Here is a 23,041-nt window from a genome sequence, read left to right as displayed (position 1 = left end):
ACATCATTTCCTTATAATTTTAAATAATATTCAGAGCACCATAAATATTTCACTTTTTTCACATCCTTATTACATTTCTTTTGTACTTCTGTAAACTACTAAAATATTTTTTTCTCTACGTATTTATTTCTTCTTTCTTTTTTTTTTAACAAATCATCACGTTATAATATATTTAAATAAATTACTTTTAGCTACTTGTCGATGTAGGCTGATTTTTTCACTGACATTGACTTTTTGTAATAAAATTTTTTTCCAATTTACCGATCATTCAAATTCAAAATTCATTTCAAAAAAATTTAAATCTTTTGGCCATTAATTTATATTATGCAGTCTGGGAAGATTTCATTTTATGGATATGAATAGTTTTCCTCTTATTTATATGTATTAATGTTAGCAAGTTTTAATAACCAATCTAGATTTATCTGGTGAGTTATATTTTTACATGATCTTTGTTTCCACTTTATCAGTTACTTTTTAGCTCTTGAAAATGAATGTAAACACATTCGAAAGCTCGAGTAATAAAAAATAGTATTCTAACAGCCCCTTTTTATTGACTCCAACCCACCGAAACTCAAAAGTGTTTTTTATAAACAAGTCAACAAAGTACTTCTTTTTTCTTTACATTTAGTAGAAGAATATGGGTTTTTTCGATGACATCCGAAACGATTATGGGCAATCCACAGTCAGAGTTCTGAAAGAGTGGACCAAAATTACCATCAAACTTGCTGCTTTACACAATCAGAGGAATTTTTTGCTTAAATGTAAATCCAATGGATGTTTCCCTAGACATGTTACAGATAGCCTTGTTAATGTCAATTCTGTCCTACATCATCGTACTGGGAATATTCACCATGATGCCCAAAGATTATGTAACAGATTTTCAAAGAATATTATTAATATGGAAATTAAAATCACTTTTACTGATATTTACTATTTTGAAAAACAACTAAATGAATTACGTTCTAAAGCTTATAATATTTTAAATTTTCATACCTTCAATGAATTTAATCGTAGACAGAGAATCAGATATAACACACATTTTCATCAGATTAAAAGAACACAAATTAATAAATTTAACAACTTGAAAATTGAAGCTTTTGACAAGATACAATTTCAAGAAAAATGGTTTAAGAATTTAACTTCTATTGAGTTTCCTTTTGAAGTAAAAAATCTTTTAGCACTGGGACCTAAGTTTTCATTATGTCCTTCTAAATCAGATATTAGAGTTCCACATTTACTTGCTGATATTGAGTCAATGATCAGACCACTCAATAATTGTCAAAAGGATATTGTAAGATCTAAATGCACAAATGTTATTACTAAACTATAGTATAAAACTATATAGAAGAAGTCCTGTTTGTACACTGCAACAGAAAGCTAATAGTTTAATATCTGAATTGCACAAAAAGAAATTTATAGATAACAAAAAAGCAAAGGAACTTAAAATATACAATTCTATTGCTCCACGTTTCTATGCTCTGCCTAAAATACACAAACCGACTTTATCTATGAGACCGATTATATCATCTATAGACACTCCCAATGGACCAGTAGCACAGTTCCTCACTGACATCTTAACTAATTCTTATAATGTTAATAACAACATGCATATTAAAGATTCATTTGACTTCAGCTCCTTTATCAATAATTTTCAATTACCACCTGACTACATATTGGTTAGTTTTGATGTAAAGTCTCTTTTCACCAATTTACCTTTAAACTTAATCATAAGTAGTATAGAAAAGCATTGGAATGAGATTTCACAACACACCACTATTGACTTATTACATTTCAAAACACTCATCAACTTTGTCTTTGAGTCAAATATTTTCATTTTTAATGGTGTTTACTATAAACAAATTTTTGGTAGCCCTATGGGTTCTAGTCTTTCACCCATTCTGAGTAGCTATGTCATGGATGATGTCATTAATGATTGTGTTAACAACTGCAATTTTTTTATTCCTTTCATAAAGAGGTATGTGGATGATTTGGTTTTAGCACTTCCAAGAGATAAAATTTATGAAACCATCAACATTTTTAACAGCCATAATCAGCACATACAATTCACAGTTGAGGAAGAGGTGGACAATTCTCTACCATTTCTAGACATGAGAATTATTAGAACAACAAATAATGTTTTAAAAACTAGATGGTTCAGAAAACCCATGTGCAGTAATAGGTTTATAAGTTATTACTCACATCATCCCAACAGAATAAAAATGAACCTTATAACAGGTTTAAAAAAACGTGTCACGAGGCTATCCCATCCAGATTACCTACAAGCTGATCTTTTAGTATTAAAAAATATTTTGATTGAGAACTCTTATCCTCCACACATGCTACACAGAATACTTTTTTCTAACAATTTTAATAATCTGACACCATCTGTTGTGAGATCTCAAAACGCTGCATCTGTTATTCAAATCTATTATCATTCACTCCCCTACATACCATCATTAACACCTAAGTTAATAAAAATTTTGAAGGTTATTGACAATATAAAAATAACAACAAAAAACATCAAAACCATTACATCTCTGTATTCTAAGACAAAGTATCCTATAGAAAAATTAGAGAAAACTAATGTAGTATACGGCATTAGTTGCACTCAGTGTGAGGCTGTATATATTGGTGAGACTGGCAGGAATTTATCTAGTCGCGTAATTTCCCACAAAAGTGATTGCCGAATCAAAAAACCGTCTTGTGCTTTGGCAGAGCATGTGATTGACAAAGATCATATCATGGATTTTGACAACATAAAAATTTTGTGCAATGAAGGTAATAAATTCAAAAGGACTTTTTTGGAAATGGTATCTATTAATAGAAGTAATTATAGTTTAAATAAAAGATCAGAAATTCAAAATTTAAGCAAAATTTATAATTACATCATTTCCTTATAATTTTAAATAATATTCAGAGCACCATAAATATTTCACTTTTTTCACATCCTTATTACATTTCTTTTGTACTTCTGTAAACTACTAAAATATTTTTTTCTCTACGTATTTATTTCTTCTTTCTTTTTTTTTTAACAAATCATCACGTTATAATATATTTAAATAAATTACTTTTAGCTACTTGTCGATGTAGGCTGATTTTTTCACTGACATTGACTTTTTGTAATAAAATTTTTTTCCAATTTACCGATCATTCAAATTCAAAATTCATTTCAAAAAAATTTAAATCTTTTGGCCATTAATTTATATTATGCAGTCTGGGAAGATTTCATTTTATGGATATGAATAGTTTTCCTCTTATTTATATGTATTAATGTTAGCAAGTTTTAATAACCAATCTAGATTTATCTGGTGAGTTATATTTTTACATGATCTTTGTTTCCACTTTATCAGTTACTTTTTAGCTCTTGAAAATGAATGTAAACACATTCGAAAGCTCGAGTAATAAAAAATAGTATTCTAACAGCCCCTTTTTATTGACTCCAACCCACCGAAACTCAAAAGTGTTTTTTATAAACAAGTCAACAAAGTACTTCTTTTTTCTTTACATTTAGTAGAAGAATATGGGTTTTTTCGATGACATCCGAAACGATTATGGGCAATCCACAGTCAGAGTTCTGAAAGAGTGGACCAAAATTACCATCAAACTTGCTGCTTTACACAATCAGAGGAATTTTTTGCTTAAATGTAAATCCAATGGATGTTTCCCTAGACATGTTACAGATAGCCTTGTTAATGTCAATTCTGTCCTACATCATCGTACTGGGAATATTCACCATGATGCCCAAAGATTATGTAACAGATTTTCAAAGAATATTATTAATATGGAAATTAAAATCACTTTTACTGATATTTACTATTTTGAAAAACAACTAAATGAATTACGTTCTAAAGCTTATAATATTTTAAATTTTCATACCTTCAATGAATTTAATCGTAGACAGAGAATCAGATATAACACACATTTTCATCAGATTAAAAGAACACAAATTAATAAATTTAACAACTTGAAAATTGAAGCTTTTGACAAGATACAATTTCAAGAAAAATGGTTTAAGAATTTAACTTCTATTGAGTTTCCTTTTGAAGTAAAAAATCTTTTAGCACTGGGACCTAAGTTTTCATTATGTCCTTCTAAATCAGATATTAGAGTTCCACATTTACTTGCTGATATTGAGTCAATGATCAGACCACTCAATAATTGTCAAAAGGATATTGTAAGATCTAAATGCACAAATGTTATTACCAACTTCTTACATAAAGAAGTAACAGATCATTTTTTAAATAAATATTATATACAAACCAAACAATTTCTTAAGAACCATCCTGAGATTTATATTGTCAAAAGCGATAAAGGTAACGTAACTGTTGCGATGTGGAAAGAGGATTACCTCCAAAAAACTGGAGAACTTTTAAATGATACTAAGTATTACACTAAACTTAGAAGAAGTCCTGTTTGTACACTGCAACAGAAAGCTAATAGTTTAATATCTGAATTGCACAAAAAGAAATTTATAGATAACAAAAAAGCAAAGGAACTTAAAATATACAATTCTATTGCTCCACGTTTCTATGCTCTGCCTAAAATACACAAACCGACTTTATCTATGAGACCGATTATATCATCTATAGACACTCCCAATGGACCAGTAGCACAGTTCCTCACTGACATCTTAACTAATTCTTATAATGTTAATAACAACATGCATATTAAAGATTCATTTGACTTCAGCTCCTTTATCAATAATTTTCAATTACCACCTGACTACATATTAGTTAGTTTTGATGTAAAGTCTCTTTTCACCAATTTACCTTTAAACTTAATCATAAGTAGTATAGAAAAGCATTGGAATGAGATTTCACAACACACCACTATTGACTTATTACATTTCAAAACACTCATCAACTTTGTCTTTGAGTAAAATATTTTCATTTTTAATAGTGTTTACTATAAACAAATTTTTGGTAGCCCTATGGGTTCTAGTCTTTCACCCATTCTGAGTAGCTATGTCATGGATGATGTCATTAATGATTGTGTTAACAACTGCAATTTTTTTATTCCTTTCATAAAGAGGTATGTGGATGATTTGGTTTTAGCACTTCCAAGAGATAAAATTTATGAAACCATCAACATTTTTAACAGCCATAATCAGCACATACAATTCACAGTTGAGGAAGAGGTGGACAATTCTCTACCATTTCTAGACATGAGAATTATTAGAACAACAAATAATGTTTTAAAAACTAGATGGTTCAGAAAACCCATGTGCAGTAATAGGTTTATAAGTTATTACTCACATCATCCCAACAGAATAAAAATGAACCTTATAACAGGTTTAAAAAAACGTGTCACGAGGCTATCCCATCCAGATTACCTACAAGCTGATCTTTTAGTATTAAAAAATATTTTGATTGAGAACTCTTATCCTCCACACATGCTACACAGAATACTTTTTTCTAACAATTTTAATAATCTGACACCATCTGTTGTGAGATCTCAAAACGCTGCATCTGTTATTCAAATCTATTATCATTCACTCCCCTACATACCATCATTAACACCTAAGTTAATAAAAATTTTGAAGGTTATTGACAATATAAAAATAACAACAAAAAACATCAAAACCATTACATCTCTGTATTCTAAGACAAAGTATCCTATAGAAAAATTAGAGAAAACTAATGTAGTATACGGCATTAGTTGCACTCAGTGTGAGGCTGTATATATTGGTGAGACTGGCAGGAATTTATCTAGTCGCGTAATTTCCCACAAAAGTGATTGCCGAATCAAAAAACCGTCTTGTGCTTTGGCAGAGCATGTGATTGACAAAGATCATATCATGGATTTTGACAACATAAAAATTTTGTGCAATGAAGGTAATAAATTCAAAAGGACTTTTTTGGAAATGGTATCTATTAGTAGAAGTAATTATAGTTTAAATAAAAGATCAGAAATTCAAAATTTAAGCAAAATTTATAATTACATCATTTCCTTATAATTTTAAATAATATTCAGAGCACCATAAATATTTCACTTTTTTCACATCCTTATTACATTTCTTTTGTACTTCTGTAAACTACTAAAATATTTTTTTCTCTACGTATTTATTTCTTCTTTCTTTTTTTTTTAATAAATCATCACGTTATAATATATTTAAATAAATTACTTTTAGCTACTTGTCGATGTAGGCTGATTTTTTCACTGACATTGACTTTTTGTAATAAATTTTTTTTCCAATTTACCGATCATTCAAATTCAAAATTCATTTCAAAAATTTAAATCTTTTGGCCATTAATTTATATTATGCAGTCTGGGAAGAATTCATTTTATGGATATGAATAGTTTTCCTCTTATTTATATGTATTAATGTTAGCAAGTTTTAATAACCAATCTAGATTTATCTGGTGAGTTATATTTTTACATGATCTTTGTTTCCACTTTATCAGTTACTTTTTAGCTCTTGAAAATGAATGTAAACACATTCGAAAGCTCGAATAATAAAAAATAGTATTCTAACAGCCCCTTTTTATTGACTCCAACCCACCGAAACTCAAAAGTGTTTTTTATAAACAAGTCAACAAAGTACTTCTTTTTTCTTTATATATATATATATATATATATATATATATATATATATATATATATATATATATATAACAAGGTTGAAATATTGGGGTAGCAGCAATCTCAAAGAAAACTCTTTATAATAATTCCAAGCTTTCGATAATGTTTATTATCATCTTCAGGGAAAATTATGTGAGGATGTAGAGCCTAGTTGTTAAATACTGACATAACAACGAAATTTTGTCTTGGTAAAAGTAGTAGATAATATAAATTCAAAGTAAAAACTATATAAAAACTTATAAAAATCTGAGTATAAAATGATAAAAGCTAAAACATTCTTTTAAAAAATTGAAAAAATTTAATAATAATATTTAGACATTTTGTAAAATGCCAATTAGACATACACAATTTTTTAAAAGAATATTTTAGCTTTTATCATTTTATACTCAGATTTTTATAAGTTTTTATATAGTTTTTACTTTGAATTTATATTATCTACTACTTTTACCAAGACAAAATTTCGTTGTTATGTCAGTATTTAACAACTAGGCTCTACATCCTCACATAATTTTCCCTGAAGATGATAATAAACATTATCGAAAGCTTGGAATTATTATAAAGAGTTTTCTTTGAGATTGCTGCTACCCCAATATTTCAACCTTGTTTCCTAACTGTTCAGCAAAGATTATATACCTGTTATATATATATATATATATATATATATATATATATATATATATATATGAAAAATAGATAATTGCATTTCAGTTAGATTCGAACCCCACCGGTGCCCCGACTAGTTTCGACTCATGTCAAGTCGTCATCAGGAGACACTAGGTAGGTGTTCGAAGCTAACTGATTTGCCGCTATTCCTTGGTGAATTTATAAAATAAACCCACCAGAGTATACTTAGTACGACCTCTATATGTGAAAAGAGAAAATAATTATTCTCTTGGTAGCCCGGCGAATAGCAAAATCAAGCTTTATAACAATAAAGCTATGAAAGGCGATGTAACGGAATCCTTTTTCCGACAATACATCATGCAAACACCGTTTGGGCTAACCAATTCGTCTCTTACTGGATGGTAAAATGAAAAATAGATAATTGCATTTCAGTTAGATTCGAACCCCACCGGTGCCCCGACTAGTTTCGACTCATGTCAAGTCGTCATCAGGAGACACCAGGTAGGTGTTCGAAGCTAACTGATTTGCCGCTATTCCTTGGTGAATTTATAAACTATAAACTATATTTTGCTATTCGCCGGGCTACCAAGAGAATAATTATTTTCTCTTTTCACATATAGAGGTCGTACTAAGTATACTCTGGTGGGTTTAGTTTATAAATTCACCAAGGAATAGCGGCAAATCAGTTAGCTTCGAACACCTACCTAGTGTCTCCTGATGACGACTTGACATGAGTCGAAACTAGTCGGGGCACCGGTGGGGTTCGAATCTAACTGAAATGCAATTATCTATTTTTCATTTTACCATCCAGTAAGAGACGAATTGGTTAGCCCAAACGGTGTTTGCATGATGTATTGTCGGAAAAAGGATTCCGTTACATCGCCTTTCATAGCTTTATTGTTATAAAGCTTGATTTTGCTATTCGCCGGGCTACCAAGAAGAGAATAATTATTTTCTCTTTTCACACATATATATATATATATATATATATATATATATATATATATATATATATATATATATATATATATATATATATATATATATACAGGGTGTTTGGTAAAGAATGGGCCATAGCTTAACCTCAGATTCCTGAGGTTAAAATAGGCCGATTTAAGCTAACTTACCTTAGCACAAAGTTTATAATAACCGAGATACAGGGTGTCAAAGTTTAACTTTTTTTTTATTTATTATTGAATATTTCCTGACAGGTATGAGATAACAACATGAAATTTGGTATGTGGGGGTTTTTGGGTCGAAAAAACTAAATTGCCTACCAAAAATTATGTATTGCCCAGAGGGCGCTACATACGCCTTTCAGCACTCATTTATTACGTTCAATTTTTTTTATCCCTCACTCTGTATAATTTTGACATTAAAATTTTTATTCTCCTATTAGTTTTACTTAAAAAAGGTATACTTCTTTTATCTCCCTAAAATCAACCGTTTTCGAGATAAACGCGTTTTAAATCTGCGATACACCATCATTTTTAGCATATCATTGTAGTTACACCCGAAAAATAACTTAAAACCATAAAATTATCCAAAAATGTATCGCAAATTTCTTCAAATGGAATTTGCGATGCAATGACATAAATTTGAGAACTGGCACAATTATCATTATGGTTTTAAGTTATTTTTCGGGTGGAACTACAATGATATTATGCTAAAAATGATGGTGTATCGCAGATTTTAAATGCGTTTATCTCGAAAACGGTTGAGTTTAGGGAGATGAAAGAAGTATACCTTTTTTAAGTAAAACTAATAGTAGAATAAACATTTTGAATGTCAAAATTATACAGAGTGAGGAATAAAAAAATTGAACGTAATAAATTAGTGCTGAAAGGCGTATGTGGCGCCCTCTGGGCAATACATAATTTTTGGTAGGGAATTTAGTTTTCTCGACCCAAAAAACCCCCACATACCAAATTTCATGTTGTTATCTCATACCTGTCAGGAAATATTCAATAATAAATAAAAAAAAAGTTAAACTTTGACACCCTGTATCTCGGTTATTATAAACTTTGTACTAGGGTAAGTTAGCTTAAATCGGCCTATTTTAACCTCAGGAACCTGAGGTTAAGCTATGGCCCATTCTTTACCAAACACCCTGTATATAAGTATATGTGTCGCCTACCCTTACCCGAATACTGTACTGAGGTCACGAGCCGCCACTGCTGGAAGCTACTTAAAAACGTCATCTTAAAATAGTAAGTACTTTTATTAAGTAAGTATGCATTTCACCCTGTACATATTATGAATAATACAAGGTGAAATGTTGAAATTATGTATAATTTTCGTCAAGACATTAAATTAAATAGATTAAATACCTACATAATATTTTTAAATAATTTATCACACTTTCGCAAGAGATCGCGAGATCATTCGGTGAGATTCGGCCCCGGTCCCTTATCTAAAGCCGGCCACTCACGATACTGCGGTGTCGTTGGACAAAATCGTCGACTGCAGTACTGCAGCAGACAGGCCAGTCTCTCTGTGGTAAAATTGTAACGATTTTGTTGGGTGCACGGTCACACACCATGTCACACACGATCAAAATTTTTGTCAATTAGTCCAGGGCCGTAACTACGAAGTTAGGGACCCCGGGGGAAAGGTGATCTGGGGGCCCCCTGCCGGGGGGTCTGGTAGTTTACCCCCCAGCGGAAGGCGGGTCCGGAAAAATGTTTGATATTTAACCCCTTGAAAACGCATTTTAATGGATTCTATGACTGAAGTTTCTTGAACCTACATATTGCTATTTTAAACCAACACAAAAAAATTTTGAAATCACCTTATTTTTTATTCGCTTTAAAAAATTTAAAAGAAAAACAACAAAATGAACAGATAGTAAAACAAAATGAGATAATATAATGGAACAATAAAAAATTTCTTGAAACTTCAAAACCGAATGGAAAAATATGAAGATATGAAGGTTTATTTAGAGAAAATGCAGGAAGAGGTAAATCAGATTGCTGAGGAGATACAGAAAATTGAAAAGGTGGAAGAAAAATTCAAGAATGCGGTAAAATTCGATATGGAAAAAGTGGAAGAAAAATTGACGGAGATAGGAAAATGCCAAAAAGGAGGAGGCCGTCGGGAAGTAATTGTATACAGCTCTAATGAGAGCAGAATCCTATTTGACGAGGATATTAGAAAACGACATCCGGTACCTTCAGCAGTGACACTCTCTAAAGGCGCATTTAAATCAAAGCGAACACGAACGAACGAACGAAGGAACGAATTCGTAGGTGTTCGCTTGGTCATTCGTTCGCTACAAAGTAGGGCCATTTACATTGAAGCGAACGTTCGCATTCGTTGATGATCGGGAGTGCATATTGCTCGCAGATGTTTTTAAGATGGGCCAGTGCCAGTCACACATTGTGTTTAAGTTTATTTTCGTGTTTCTTGCTGGGTAAATTTTAGTACAATAATAGCTTACAAAAATAGCAGGTAGCAGGTTTTATACGCTGTTTGAGGGAGCTTAGAAAATAACATAATAAAGAATCAGCTTTCTTAAAATTCTTCCTCGAAAAAGTTTCTTGCTCTTGATATTATTATGACTATATTATGTTCACATAATAAATTTTAAAATTGGTGTATCAAAATAAATTTGCTTTTAATTAATTTTAGCAATTAATTTGATTTGGTTACCTCATTAGTGTTTCTGGGTTGAAATTTATCCAATAAAAACATTAGGCTTTTAAAAGCAAACCACTTCGAACCCTCTTTTTGTCTTTCTCGTCTAAATGATGCCAGAAGATAATTCATTTTTTTAGTTCAGAGACATCACAACCCATTCCTATAGAAATGTTAAAACAAGCATCAGTTTTTCTGTTTATTATTTTATATAGCTTTGATTTTGGGTTTCATAGGCATATTCCATATTGCAAAATTATGTTTTCACAACTACACAATAAACAACCCTCTCAAACTAATGTTTGTAAATAAATTAAATCAGTACTTCTAAACGAATTCGTTCGCTACCGTCTATCCACTGTCCACATTGAACAACGATTTCCTTTGATGATTCGCTCACTCACCGACATCGGTTGGAACATGTGCGAATGCGAACGAATTCGTTCGGTCGTGCTCGATTCGCTGTACAAATACAATAAAATTAACGAACGAATTCGTTCGTTCGTTCGTGTTCGCTTTGATTTAAATGCGCCTTAAGGTGAATACCGTTACTGCTATTAGATTTAGGTATTATGCTGTGGTACTGGTAGGGCTGATTCCAATGTGCTCATTCCATCTTACCCTCACCTTTCTTTTCAACATGTGGTACCATGTGGTTCCGTTCACGTACCAAGATGTGGACTGGGGTAAATTGGTTAAGACAAAGTAGCTGGGACCGGGGGCCGCTATTCCGGTTGCATTTTAGTTTTTATTTCATCAAAATAACTAATTTTCTCAGTAACAATTTATATCTTTACGAAAGGTCTCTGGGGCCCCAGCTTAGGCCGGACCCCTCTTCCAATGGCATTTTAGGTTTTATTACGCCGAAATAACTAATTTTCTGAGTATTAATTTAAATTTTTATGTTAAGGTTTCGGGAGCCCCAGCTCAGCTCAAGCCTCAGGGGCCCCTTCTAAGGGTTCTGTTCCAATTGCATTTTAGTCGAAAATACTAATTTCTCCAGTGAAAAATTAAAACTTTATGTTAAGTTCTAGGGTGTCCCTGTAAGGTCTTTTTAAAATTGTGTCATTTGAAAATATTTCGTTGGGATTGGCTTTTAAAATAAATATTTTTATTTTCCTCGTTAAACTCTATGCACGGTCAAAAAAGGGGCACCTGCGCAGCCCCCCTTGGCCGGGGGCCCCGGGGCACTGCCCCGGTTGCCCCAATGGTAGTTACGGCTCTGAATTAGTCGAACTCGACAAAATTGAACGACGCTGCAGTATCGTGAGTGGCCGGCTTTAATCATATTGTTTTATCATGTTGGTACATACCACAGAAATAATAGGATTGATAAGTTGATACACAAACAATATTATGAAGTTAGGTGCATTTTATGACAGCAGACGACCCATTTTGTTTGGGTTTTGAGTGTACTGTATAAGTGTTTTGTATTAATAATGCAAAATAAATATGTGTTAAAAAGTACAAATAAACATCGTATAATTTTGTTCACATCATAACAATTACAAATATTTAAAATTGTGTTGTTTTCTGGTTTCTCGTAGAATGGACAAAAATTTGAATTGTTTGTAGTTGTCTTTCAGAAAGAGTCGGCTAAAATGTTACAGTTCTACAAAATCGTTTGAAGAACTTATGTTTTAAAGAACAGTTAAAAATGAATTCCAAGAAGATAAAAGATATGCTAAGCAACATTGGATCAGTAGAATACCCTACCAATGTTCCAGTAAAAAAATCTAGAAAGAAAGGTGCTGATGTGCTAAATCAGAATGCTGCTGATTCAGGAAAGAAATCCAAAAAGCGTAAATTAGGTACTGAACAAACCAATTCCGTGCCCACTAAAAAGCAAAAGCATCAAATTAGCAATAATGAAGTATACAACTCTAAAGATAGTGAAAAATCAGTAATTCATGAGAATATTGAAAACAATGTGCCATCAACAAAAACTTCTAAACGCAAAAGTCTTATCCTTTCTGAAGAAACTCAAACAGATGGGAAGTATATTGAAACTGATATATCCACTAATTCTGTACAACCCACAAAAGCAGGCAAGAAGAAGAAAAAAAAGGAAATTGTAAAAGCTGAAACTGATACAGGTAAGTGTGTTGCATGCTTGGTAACAATCTTATGAAGTCAATCTCAAGAAACCAATTTCACAAACTCGTACAGTAATTACATTTTGTGTTCATATGTTCAACTTTTCACTTATCAAAAAATATCACGATATTTATATAAATATCAAAATATCAGATATACCCAGGCGCGGATACAGAGGAGGGTCAACGGGGCTTTAGACCCCCCTATTGTACTTAGTCTCTAAATATTATTTTTTTACAGTTTTACAATTGTCCCGACGTAAGCAAAGGAACATCACTGCTATAAATTATCATTTTGGGTAACTGTTTTACGCAGAATGTTTTAATTTATCAACAATATGTTTTCTACATTTTAAACAATGAACAGTATGTCCGAATGCATTCACACAACGGTCGAGCCTATGTGGCAAAATTGGAACATTCAATACAGTTTATTCACTGTTGTAATTCGGTTTGGGTGTAGCAAAACTAGCGGTATTTAAAGACAATCAGATCCAAAACAACAATTTCTGATATGGATGTCAATTCCAAGAAACCATTCAATATCTTACCGGGGGATGCCAGGCGTTTGTTGCAACTGAATAAGGAACGGCATGACTCAGTAGAAAATATCCTTCATTAAGAGATCAGGTATATCAAATCAGTTATATCAGGTATATCAGATAAGGTATCAAAGTGGGACTTCTCCGAACCAACCATCTCCCATATTATAAATACCTCCATGAGAGTATGCTTGAGAATTACAATTACTGGGACAGCAGACTAAACAGTGGCATATAATAGAACAGATCTCATTCGTTAATAAATTCATGATACAAAACACTAATTAATGTGGCGATACCTAACAACAATAATCTGAGTGTCAAATATAATGAAAAGACAGTCAAGTACGGAGATTTGGAAGTACCCAAACAATACCTACCTACTGCAGTCATTCCGAAGAACCTTCTAGAATACATAAAACAGTTGGGTCTGAATGAACATCTGTATAGACATAGACCATGCTGAAAGCTGTACCACTTTCAACGACCAGATATACACGAACATTTTATTTTTGGGAGATACTCCTGCATACTGTCACCTAGAACTGCGTAGCACGGAAAAAGATAGGATAGAGATAGTAGCACCAGAGCTCAATCCATTGAGTGCAGTAGACAGAACAACATTACCGTGGTATCTAGGAGGAAGAGGACTTATGTGCATAGGCAAGCAGCTGGAAAAGCTGGTTGCTAATTTAAGTATTTATTGTCAGACGCAAGCTGAGACATCTACTTTAAATCGCGTAATTTGGGCATTAGATGAAACAGTGCTGCTTAATGCAGGCAATGAGCATAAACCACTTTTCTAAACAAGAAAATGCAAACCTGGATGAGTTGAACTACTGGTTGATATCAGGAAGGATATTTGCTGAAGCAGAGGAAAGATTATTCACCAGGAATTTACCAATAAACTGGGACTTCTCCAAACCGACCATCTCCCTTGTTATCAATACATCCCTGACAAAATGTTTTGAAAACAACAACTACAAGCTATACTGGGACTGCAACTCAGAGCCTTAGGGGGAGTGCGAGCCGTATCGCTAAATCTGGATAATAATAATAATAATAAAATTTTTGGGAAGTCCAGCCCCCCTTATTAAGAATTTCTAGATCTGCGCCTGGATATACCGTAGAACCTCGATTATCCATGCTCCATGGGACCAAACATGGCACAGATAATTGAAAAGCATGGATAATCCAAACATTTATTTTTTATGTATTATACATATGTACACACATACATATCGATACATCAGTATCAGACTGCACCAACTCAAAATTTTTTAATATTGAGATAAGTATGAGGAAATGGTTAAAATATGTTTATTTATCAGTTTCAAATTACACCATCTCAAAATTCCAACACCATCGTAAAAATTTTGACTTGTCAACATGCTGAATCGAATATTTTGTTTACAACGTCGTAGTTTCATACTGCATCACTTTGAGTTAGTGCATAATGAAACTTGACCGGTAGAGTTTTTGCAGCTACTAACTCAAAATAGTCTGTGAAAGCTGCTTGCACTCACCGTTGCTAAATTAAATGTTCAGAAAAATTTAGTGATACAAAAAGAGAAGAACTGTTAAATAACTACTGGGGTCTTGGTGATGTAAATAGGCAGCGAGATTTTATAGTTAACAATGTAATGCCAGTTAAGCCAAAATATCAATGTAAGAAAGAAGGGAGTCTTAGAAGCGAAAATAGAGCTTATTACTTTGAGATGAGAAATGAAAAAATTAGAGTATGTAAAATTTTCTTTATGAACACTTTGAACATTTCAAAAAGGATAATAATGAACAAGCATGCAGAGCAATTAAAAAAAACAGAGCTAGGGTTTGCACAGAATGACAATCACGGAGGAAAAAAATGCTGGGCGACCAAGGGTGCTAGATGATGAAAAAGAATTCGTGTGGTCCCACATCAAATCTTTTCCAGTAATTGACTCTCATTATTGCGGAGCAAGGAAAACAAATCTCTAAACTTAGCCACCGTGTACAGAGTGTACCAAGAAAAATGTAGAGGAGAACTGAAAATTCCCGTAAAACTCCATTATTACACCAAGATTTTCAACAGGGAATTTAATATTACCTTTTTTCAGCCAAAAAAGACCAGTGTTGTAAAAAGTATTACACATATCAGGGAAAAAATCGGATTCGGTTAGAGAAGGAGTTGGATATCAGGGATTCAAAGAAAGATGACAGTATTGTTTGTTGCTTTCATCTCCAAGTTATATTATCACTACCAAATGGAGATCGGAGTGATTTTCTTTTTACATGAGATGCCTGTCATGCTACAACTTCACTATATTTGATATTTCTCACAAACATGGCTATAGTTTTTTGTGACACGAACGTATCGCAAGCAGAGGTTTTAATGAAATAAGTATGTGTCTCTGAAAGTATCTAAAGAACCATGGACCTCAATATGAGCACATATTTTACTCCGATAATTGCCTGGGCCAAAACAAAAACAAGTTCATTGCTTGCTTGTTTTTTTATTGCTGTCAAAACTTAGCAATAAAAAGCAAAACTCACAAATGCTTAGTAGTTGGACACACTCAAAATGAGGGTGATGTGATGCACGCCCTCACAGAAAAAGAAAAAAAAGATACCTAAAAGGAAACCCACTCTATATTTTATCGCAAATGCTACGCAAATAGCCTGGCTAAGAAAACTTCTGATAAAAATATCGGAAAAGAAATGAAAGGCCGAATTTACAAAACAGTCATCAGACCAATAATGACATGCGCGGCAGAAACACGACCTGACACAGAGAGGACAAAAAGATTGCTTGAAACAGCGGAGATGAAAACCCTTCGAAAAATTGATGGTAAAACTCTATGGGACAGAGCGAGAAGTACAGATATACGACGGAGATGCAAGGTGGATAACATTAATAACTGGGTAAGAAACAGAAGAATAGAATGGAATGACCACATAAGCCGAATGACAACAAATATAGTAGTCAGGACAGCGAGAGACGGATCCCCAATAGGAAGACGATCAGTGGGAAAACCACGAAAACGATGGAACGACAACTTACTAGAGGCACATTGTAAAAACAAACAGAGTCATGTCTATACAAAAAGAAGAATAAGAAGAGAAGAAAACTGGACGGCCTGGTACGCTACAGAAGAAATTGCCGAAGTGTATGAAATTTTTAATATAAATGAATGAAGCCCGAGACAAAATAAAATGGAGCGAAATACAAATTCTAAGAGTTGAGAAAGACCAGCCATTTATTATATTTTTTCATAACAAGGAAACAATAATGATTTTATAAGAAAAAAAAATACTTAGATAATTTTAATTGAGTTCCATAAAAATACCCTATACAAAATGCACTAACTGTTAAAAAAATCATGTGTTGACAGTTCCATAGCGCACCAACGCAAAAAAAATCTGAATTCTTAAAAAAAATTATTCAAAAATGATCATCTAGAGAAGAACCATAAAATTATTTATTTATTTATTTACGGCATCCATTTACAAGTTTTACACACAACAAGACTTTTACAAGTTACACCTCAACAATAATAAATTATTAAAATAAACACATTAGAATAATACAAACAAACATATTGTAAGAACAATACAGAACTACAACAAACTTATTGTAAGATACCCCTTAGTTGTTTTTTGAAAAAACCAATTTTGGAGTCAAAAATATCCATTTGTCTTGGCAGGCTATTAGCACTCCGAACCAATCGTGTAGTCGGTTCATTTATACCAAAATTAGTGTGGTGAAATGGCACTGAAAAGATTTCTGATTGTCTGTTGCTTCTACTAGGAACTTTAAGACTAAAAAGTGATATCAATTGAGGACAATCTATGTGTAGGAAGCATAAATCTAACAATGTCCTCCTTGACTCATGTGTTGGTAAATTTAGACTATCTCTTACCCACTGATAGTCATATTCCTCTCTCCTGTATCCACTCTTATAAGCTGCTACCCTCAAAAATTTATTTTGGACTCTTTCAATATGTTCAATGTAACAGTTGTATAATGGGGACCATACAACTGATCCAAACTCTAGAATGGGCCTAACGAAACCACAATAAAGTTTTCTAAATGTGAACAAAGACAGATCTGCAGATGTGCGTTGGATAAATCCCAGTACTTTCATCGCCCTGTTTGTTACTTGATTGATGTGGCATGAGAATGACAGTTTGGTGTCTAACCAGATTCCCAAATCTGATACTTCATTTTTAGAGGCTAATGGCAAGTTATTAAAATAATAAACTAATGTAATTGGATTTCTTTTCCTCGAGAACGTCATTTTATGACATTTGTTTATATTAAGTGACATTCTGTTTAAATTGCACCAATCATAAAAAGATTTAAGATCTTCCTGTAGTATAACAGCATCATCCCAGGATTGAATTTTTCTAAACAGTTTTACATCGTCAGCAAACATAAGAACACTACAATTTTTAATTTTTTCTACTAAATCAACCAGAAACAAGCAAAACAAAACAGGGCCACAATGAGAGCCTTGCGGCACGCCCGATGGAACTGTTATTTCAATCGAAGTAACACCTCCTAAGTTAACTGCCTGCGTACGACCGCTAATAAATTCTGAAATCCACTGAAGAAGGGATCCACAATACCCAAAGATCTTAGTTTTTGTAATAGGACCCCATGGTTAACCCGATCAAATGCTTTAGAAAAGTCAGTATAGATTGAGTCAACCTGGAATCCCTCTTCAAAGCTGTTATGTATATGATTGACATACAAAACTAGATTCAGATTCGTTTATTCATGTCAATAACACAAGTGTTTAACACATGTCAAATAAAATTACACAAAGATTTGGACGCAATACAAATTAAAAAGATGCACAATACGACTAAGAGTATTAATAACATTAAATACTAACATTAAAATCACATTAAATTTGATTACATTAACAATGGACATTGCTTAAAGTCATAAAATCCTAAAATTTAAATGCAAGAAATTCCTCATTACTATAAAAAACATTTTCTAACAAAATATCTTTAATTGTACTCTTAAATTGATTTAATGGAAGACACTTTAAACTATCTGGAAGTTTGTTGAAAAATTTAATAGCCCAGTATCCTGGCCCAGTTTGACACCTCCTCAATCTCCAGTAGGCTGGCACGAGATGGTGTTTATATCGGGTGTCATGTTGGTGTATGTTCTCATGGGTTTCAAAGTGTGCCCCTCCCCTCTTGATAAACATTAGGTTCTCAAGTATATATAGAGATGGAACAGTGAGAATTCTTAGGGACCTATATGCTTGCCTACAATCATCCCTATACCAAAGACCAGCAAGAACTCTAACTGCCTTACGCTGCCAACCAAAGACTGTCAACATTTCTGCTGAATGACCCCAGACTAAAATGGCATAGGCTAGATGAGACTGAAAAATTGCATGGTACACTGTTATTAAGACTTTATGTGAAACATTAGATGCCAGATTCCTGAGTACAAACAGATTTTTTGCTAGCTTTTTACTTAGACTGTTGATATGTTCACCCCATTGAAGCTTGGGATCTAATAATACACCCAGAAATCTGACACTGCTCATACCATCATTTACATTCTGTGTGTCTCATGAGAGAAAAAACAACTCTGTTGGTTTTTGCTGCATTGAGCAGTAATCAGTTTACGCAAAACCATTCATTGGTCACTGACTGTGCAGACATAGAACCCTCAAGCGACTCCCCAAGTGTATCAGTTGTAAAAGACACTGTGGTGTCATCGGCGAAGAGTGTGTACTTTGCATTTGTGTTAATGCTCGTAAGGTCATTAATATAAATTAGAAAGAGAATGGGTCCCAGAACAGAGCCCTGGGAACCCCAATATTAACAACACTCTTTCCCGATAACACCCCAGAGACCCTCACAACCTGTGTTCTGTTTTCTAAGTTAGATTGAACTAGTTTTACACTGTAAGGACAAAAGTTGTATTTTTTGAGTTTTTGCAAGAGCATTCCATGATCTACACAGTCAAATGCCTTGCTCAAGTCACAAAACAGAACAGTATTAAACTGCAACCTATGAAAGGAGTCTACAATATGTGAGACCAAGTCCAGTATGCCAAGTACTGTGGATTTGTCCTTTCTAAAACCGAACTGAGAGTCTGAGAAATAGTTATTATTTTCAAAAAATGTGGTTATTTGTATATACTGCCATAGCTTTTTCAACAATTTTAGAGATTATTGGAAGCAGCGAAATAGGTCTATAGTTTTCTGGATTCTTAACGTCCCCTTTTTTATAAATTGGTGTAACAATTGCTTTTTTAAGGACTGATGGAAATTTATTTTCTTTAAAGCATAGATTTATTAGTTTAGTGAGTGGGCTTATAATAATATTTTTAATCATTTTAATAAGGTTAACATTAAATCCATATATATCATGGCTATTTTTATTCTTTAAGCTGTTTATTATATCCCTCGTTTGATTAAAGGTAATTTCAAGAAATGAAAAGGTGTTTGTATGATTGACATAATTAATTTTATTAATAAAGTCAATATTTAATTTTGGAATGTCTTTAACTATATTAGTGGCAATTTGGGAAAAATAATCATTGAACTGGTTTGGCGTGATCTTCTAATGGAGACCCTGATTTTCCTTGATATTTGTTTATCATGTTCCACATGGTTTTCTGTGGATTTTTTGAATTTAATATTATTTGGTCATTTGACCTCACTTTGGCTTTCTTAATTTCATTTTTATATTGATTTCTGAATTGTTTAAGTATATGATGGTTATTATCATTTTTATGTTGCCTATAAAATTCTTCTAAAAATTTTAGATGTTCCCGCATTGCCTGTAGGTCATTTGTAAACCATGTGATTTTTTCAGATTGGTCTGATCTTACTCTATATTTTTTTTGTGAAAAAGATTCTAAAAAACAACTTTCAAGAATATTCATAAAGTGACAGAATTTTAATTCAACATCAGTGTTATCTTCATAGATAAAATCCCAGTTTACTTCCGATACTTTGTTGAAAAATATGTTCTTACCTTTTACAGTTATAGGCCTAATAAGCATAGTTGTCTCAGTAAAACCTGTAACCTTTTTTTGAATCTCAAATTTGACAATCTGGCCTTTGTGATCTGAAAAACCAGTCTCAAAAACCTCAGCAGAGTACAGGGGCAATCCAGGATCCATCAAAATGTTATCAAGACACTTATTACCCCTTGTCGATTCATTTATAGTCTTGACTAGGTGAAAACCTTCAAGAACGCCTTGAAGTTTACGGGCACTTGCATTGTCAACAAGAAAGTCCACATTGAAGTCCCCAGCAACAAGGACTTGTTTATTTGGGCTTAATGTGCCTAGAACTCCTTCAAGAGAGTCCAAAAAGATGTCAAACGGGCCAGAGGGGCTATGGTATACTGCTAAAACTAACAAGTTAAAATCTTTTAGACATATACAACAATATTCTATACAAAAATCAATTATAAAAGTGTCATTATTAACAACATTAAAACATATAGTATTTTTGACGAAGATTGCAGAACCCCCTCCTCTATTTTGTGACCTTGCCGTGTAGTTGGCCAATCTGTAGCCCTCAATATGGACTGTTTGGATTTCCTCGTCTGCCAGCCAGTGTTCTGTAAGGCATAGAATGTCAACATTCTTGTCCTTGATGCATGCCTCCAAGAGACCAATCTTATTTCTCAGTGACTGCATATTGAGATGAAAAACACTAAGAGGTATTGGAGATTCACTTGAGTTTATATCTTCTTCATCTTTTGTCCCTGGTGGCTCTGGATATTCATAAAATGGTTGACTGAGATCCCAATTGGCCAAAGGGATGTATCAACAATTTCATTTGCCTGATCTGTGGGAACTCCTAGCTTGAAGGAACTTCTTTGATCATCCTTTTTAGTGTACATTTTCTGGCAAATAAACCCTGCTTTCATTCCATTCTCCATTAAATGAGCCTTAACGGCTGCCGAGTCCACTGAGGGGTGGAAGCCGGTTACAAAGAACCAAGTTTTGGGGGATGGTGATTCAGCTACCTTGAGTGTTGTGACACTTGCAGCTGTGCCTCTGATTGGTGCCGGTCTACGATTTTTAGGGGCTGCTCTCTTTCTGTTTTGGACAATGGTCCAACCTTCAGTAGTTTCACTCTCATCGGTATTTGTTAACTGATGTTTTTGAAGTTGAGATATTTTGGACTCAGAATTATTGATTTCCGAATCCGAAATCTGTTTTGTTTTTGTTTTATTTGTCATGTCGTTGACGTTGACATTATTGACTTTGACTTTTGGCGAATCCATTGCTACCAACTGTTGTTCGTTGCGTTCGATTTTCGTTTCCATCTGCTCCGTTTGATCCGGTTTCAATGCGCCGGCGCCTGAGACGTCATCGTCAGCGTGAGAGGATATGATGAAGGCAGGCGAAAGGTGCGGGGAAGAGGACGAAGGATGTTTACCTTTCTTTGAGCGTGAAGTCTCCGGTTTTTTTATGGCATTCTCATACTTTTCCTTCCACAGATTGGCATTTTCCTGTAGAATCTTGTTTTTGTCAGTTAATTCATCCACTAACCTTCTCAAATCTTTTATGTTCTCTGGTGTTACATTTTGGCTATCTTTGTCTTCTTTAACCTCGGTCTTCTGAGCTTCCGCATCACAACAGTAAATACGACTTTTGTCGACGAAAACTACTTTTCCGGCCCAATCTCTGTTCACACAGGAATTGTGGAAAAGGCTACCGCACTTAACACAGATTACCACAGTAGAACTTTTCGTTTTGCAGCATTTAAATGCCGTTTTATCGGGAGCGTCGTCTTTCGCATGTTTCACAGCTGACGCCATCTTTTGAATGGCTGGCATCTAGGCTGGCATCTGTTGACCTCCCTTTCATAAAGCCAAATTGTTCAGGATTAAAAATGCCTCTAAAACACCATGTCAGTTTCTTACTAACCAAACAATCAAGCAACTTTGGCAGCTCTGACAGACAGCTCGATAGTTTGATATGTCGTTCCTTGCACCTGATTTAAAAATCGGCTTTAAAAAGCTCTTCTTCCAGAGACTGGGAAAGCTACCAGTACCAAGTGATCTGTTAAAAATAAACAAAATTGGTTTTGTAAGTACACAAATACATTTTTTCAGAAAATAAACAACTAATTCCAAAATTTTGTTTTATTTGAAAAACAAATGAACCATTTACAACAGATTAAAAATATTTGCTCCCAGAGAAAATAAGTTAAAGTTGATTTGTGAAGAACTATGTTTTTTGAGTTGGTGCACTCTGATACTGATGTATCGATATGTAGTGATGTAAAATTTCCGGGAAGATTCAAACGCCGAAAAATTTCCAGAAATTTTCCGGGAATATTGGAAACTTTCGAAACTTATGGAAATATTGTATTTTTATTCAAATTCTTATAATAAACCATACAAATCAGTAGTTATCTTTATTTATTGTTCTAGTATTCCGACTACAGAAAAATCTGTTAACATTAAACGTCCTTACTTAAAATTTAATTATTTTATATTATTAGTCATTATAATTAAAACTAAAAATGTTATTTTATTTAAAACTATTTTAAAATAAAAAAGATATTTTCTTTTTTCTAA

At 33.2% G+C, this 23,041-nt stretch overlaps 1 protein-coding gene across 1 annotated transcript in view; it reads left to right on the top strand.

Annotated features, from left to right (window-relative positions):
* Positions 1 to 12,211: 12,211 nt before the first annotated feature.
* LOC114332023 (nucleolar transcription factor 1-A) overlaps positions 12,212 to 23,041 on the top strand; it is a 73,481-nt gene continuing 62,651 nt past the window's right edge. Inside the window, exon 1 of the mRNA XM_050641482.1 lies at positions 12,212 to 12,938. Coding sequence (XP_050497439.1) covers positions 12,500 to 12,938 — 439 coding nt within the window. The 5' untranslated portion in view covers positions 12,212 to 12,499. The remainder of the gene's footprint in view (positions 12,939 to 23,041) is intronic.

The sequence above is a fragment of the Diabrotica virgifera genome, chromosome 10 (assembly GCF_917563875.1).
Source record: "Diabrotica virgifera virgifera chromosome 10, PGI_DIABVI_V3a".
NCBI lineage: Eukaryota > Metazoa > Arthropoda > Insecta > Coleoptera > Chrysomelidae > Diabrotica > Diabrotica virgifera.
Note: the sequence above shows the minus strand (reverse complement) of the source record. Positions and strands in the feature narration are given on the sequence as shown.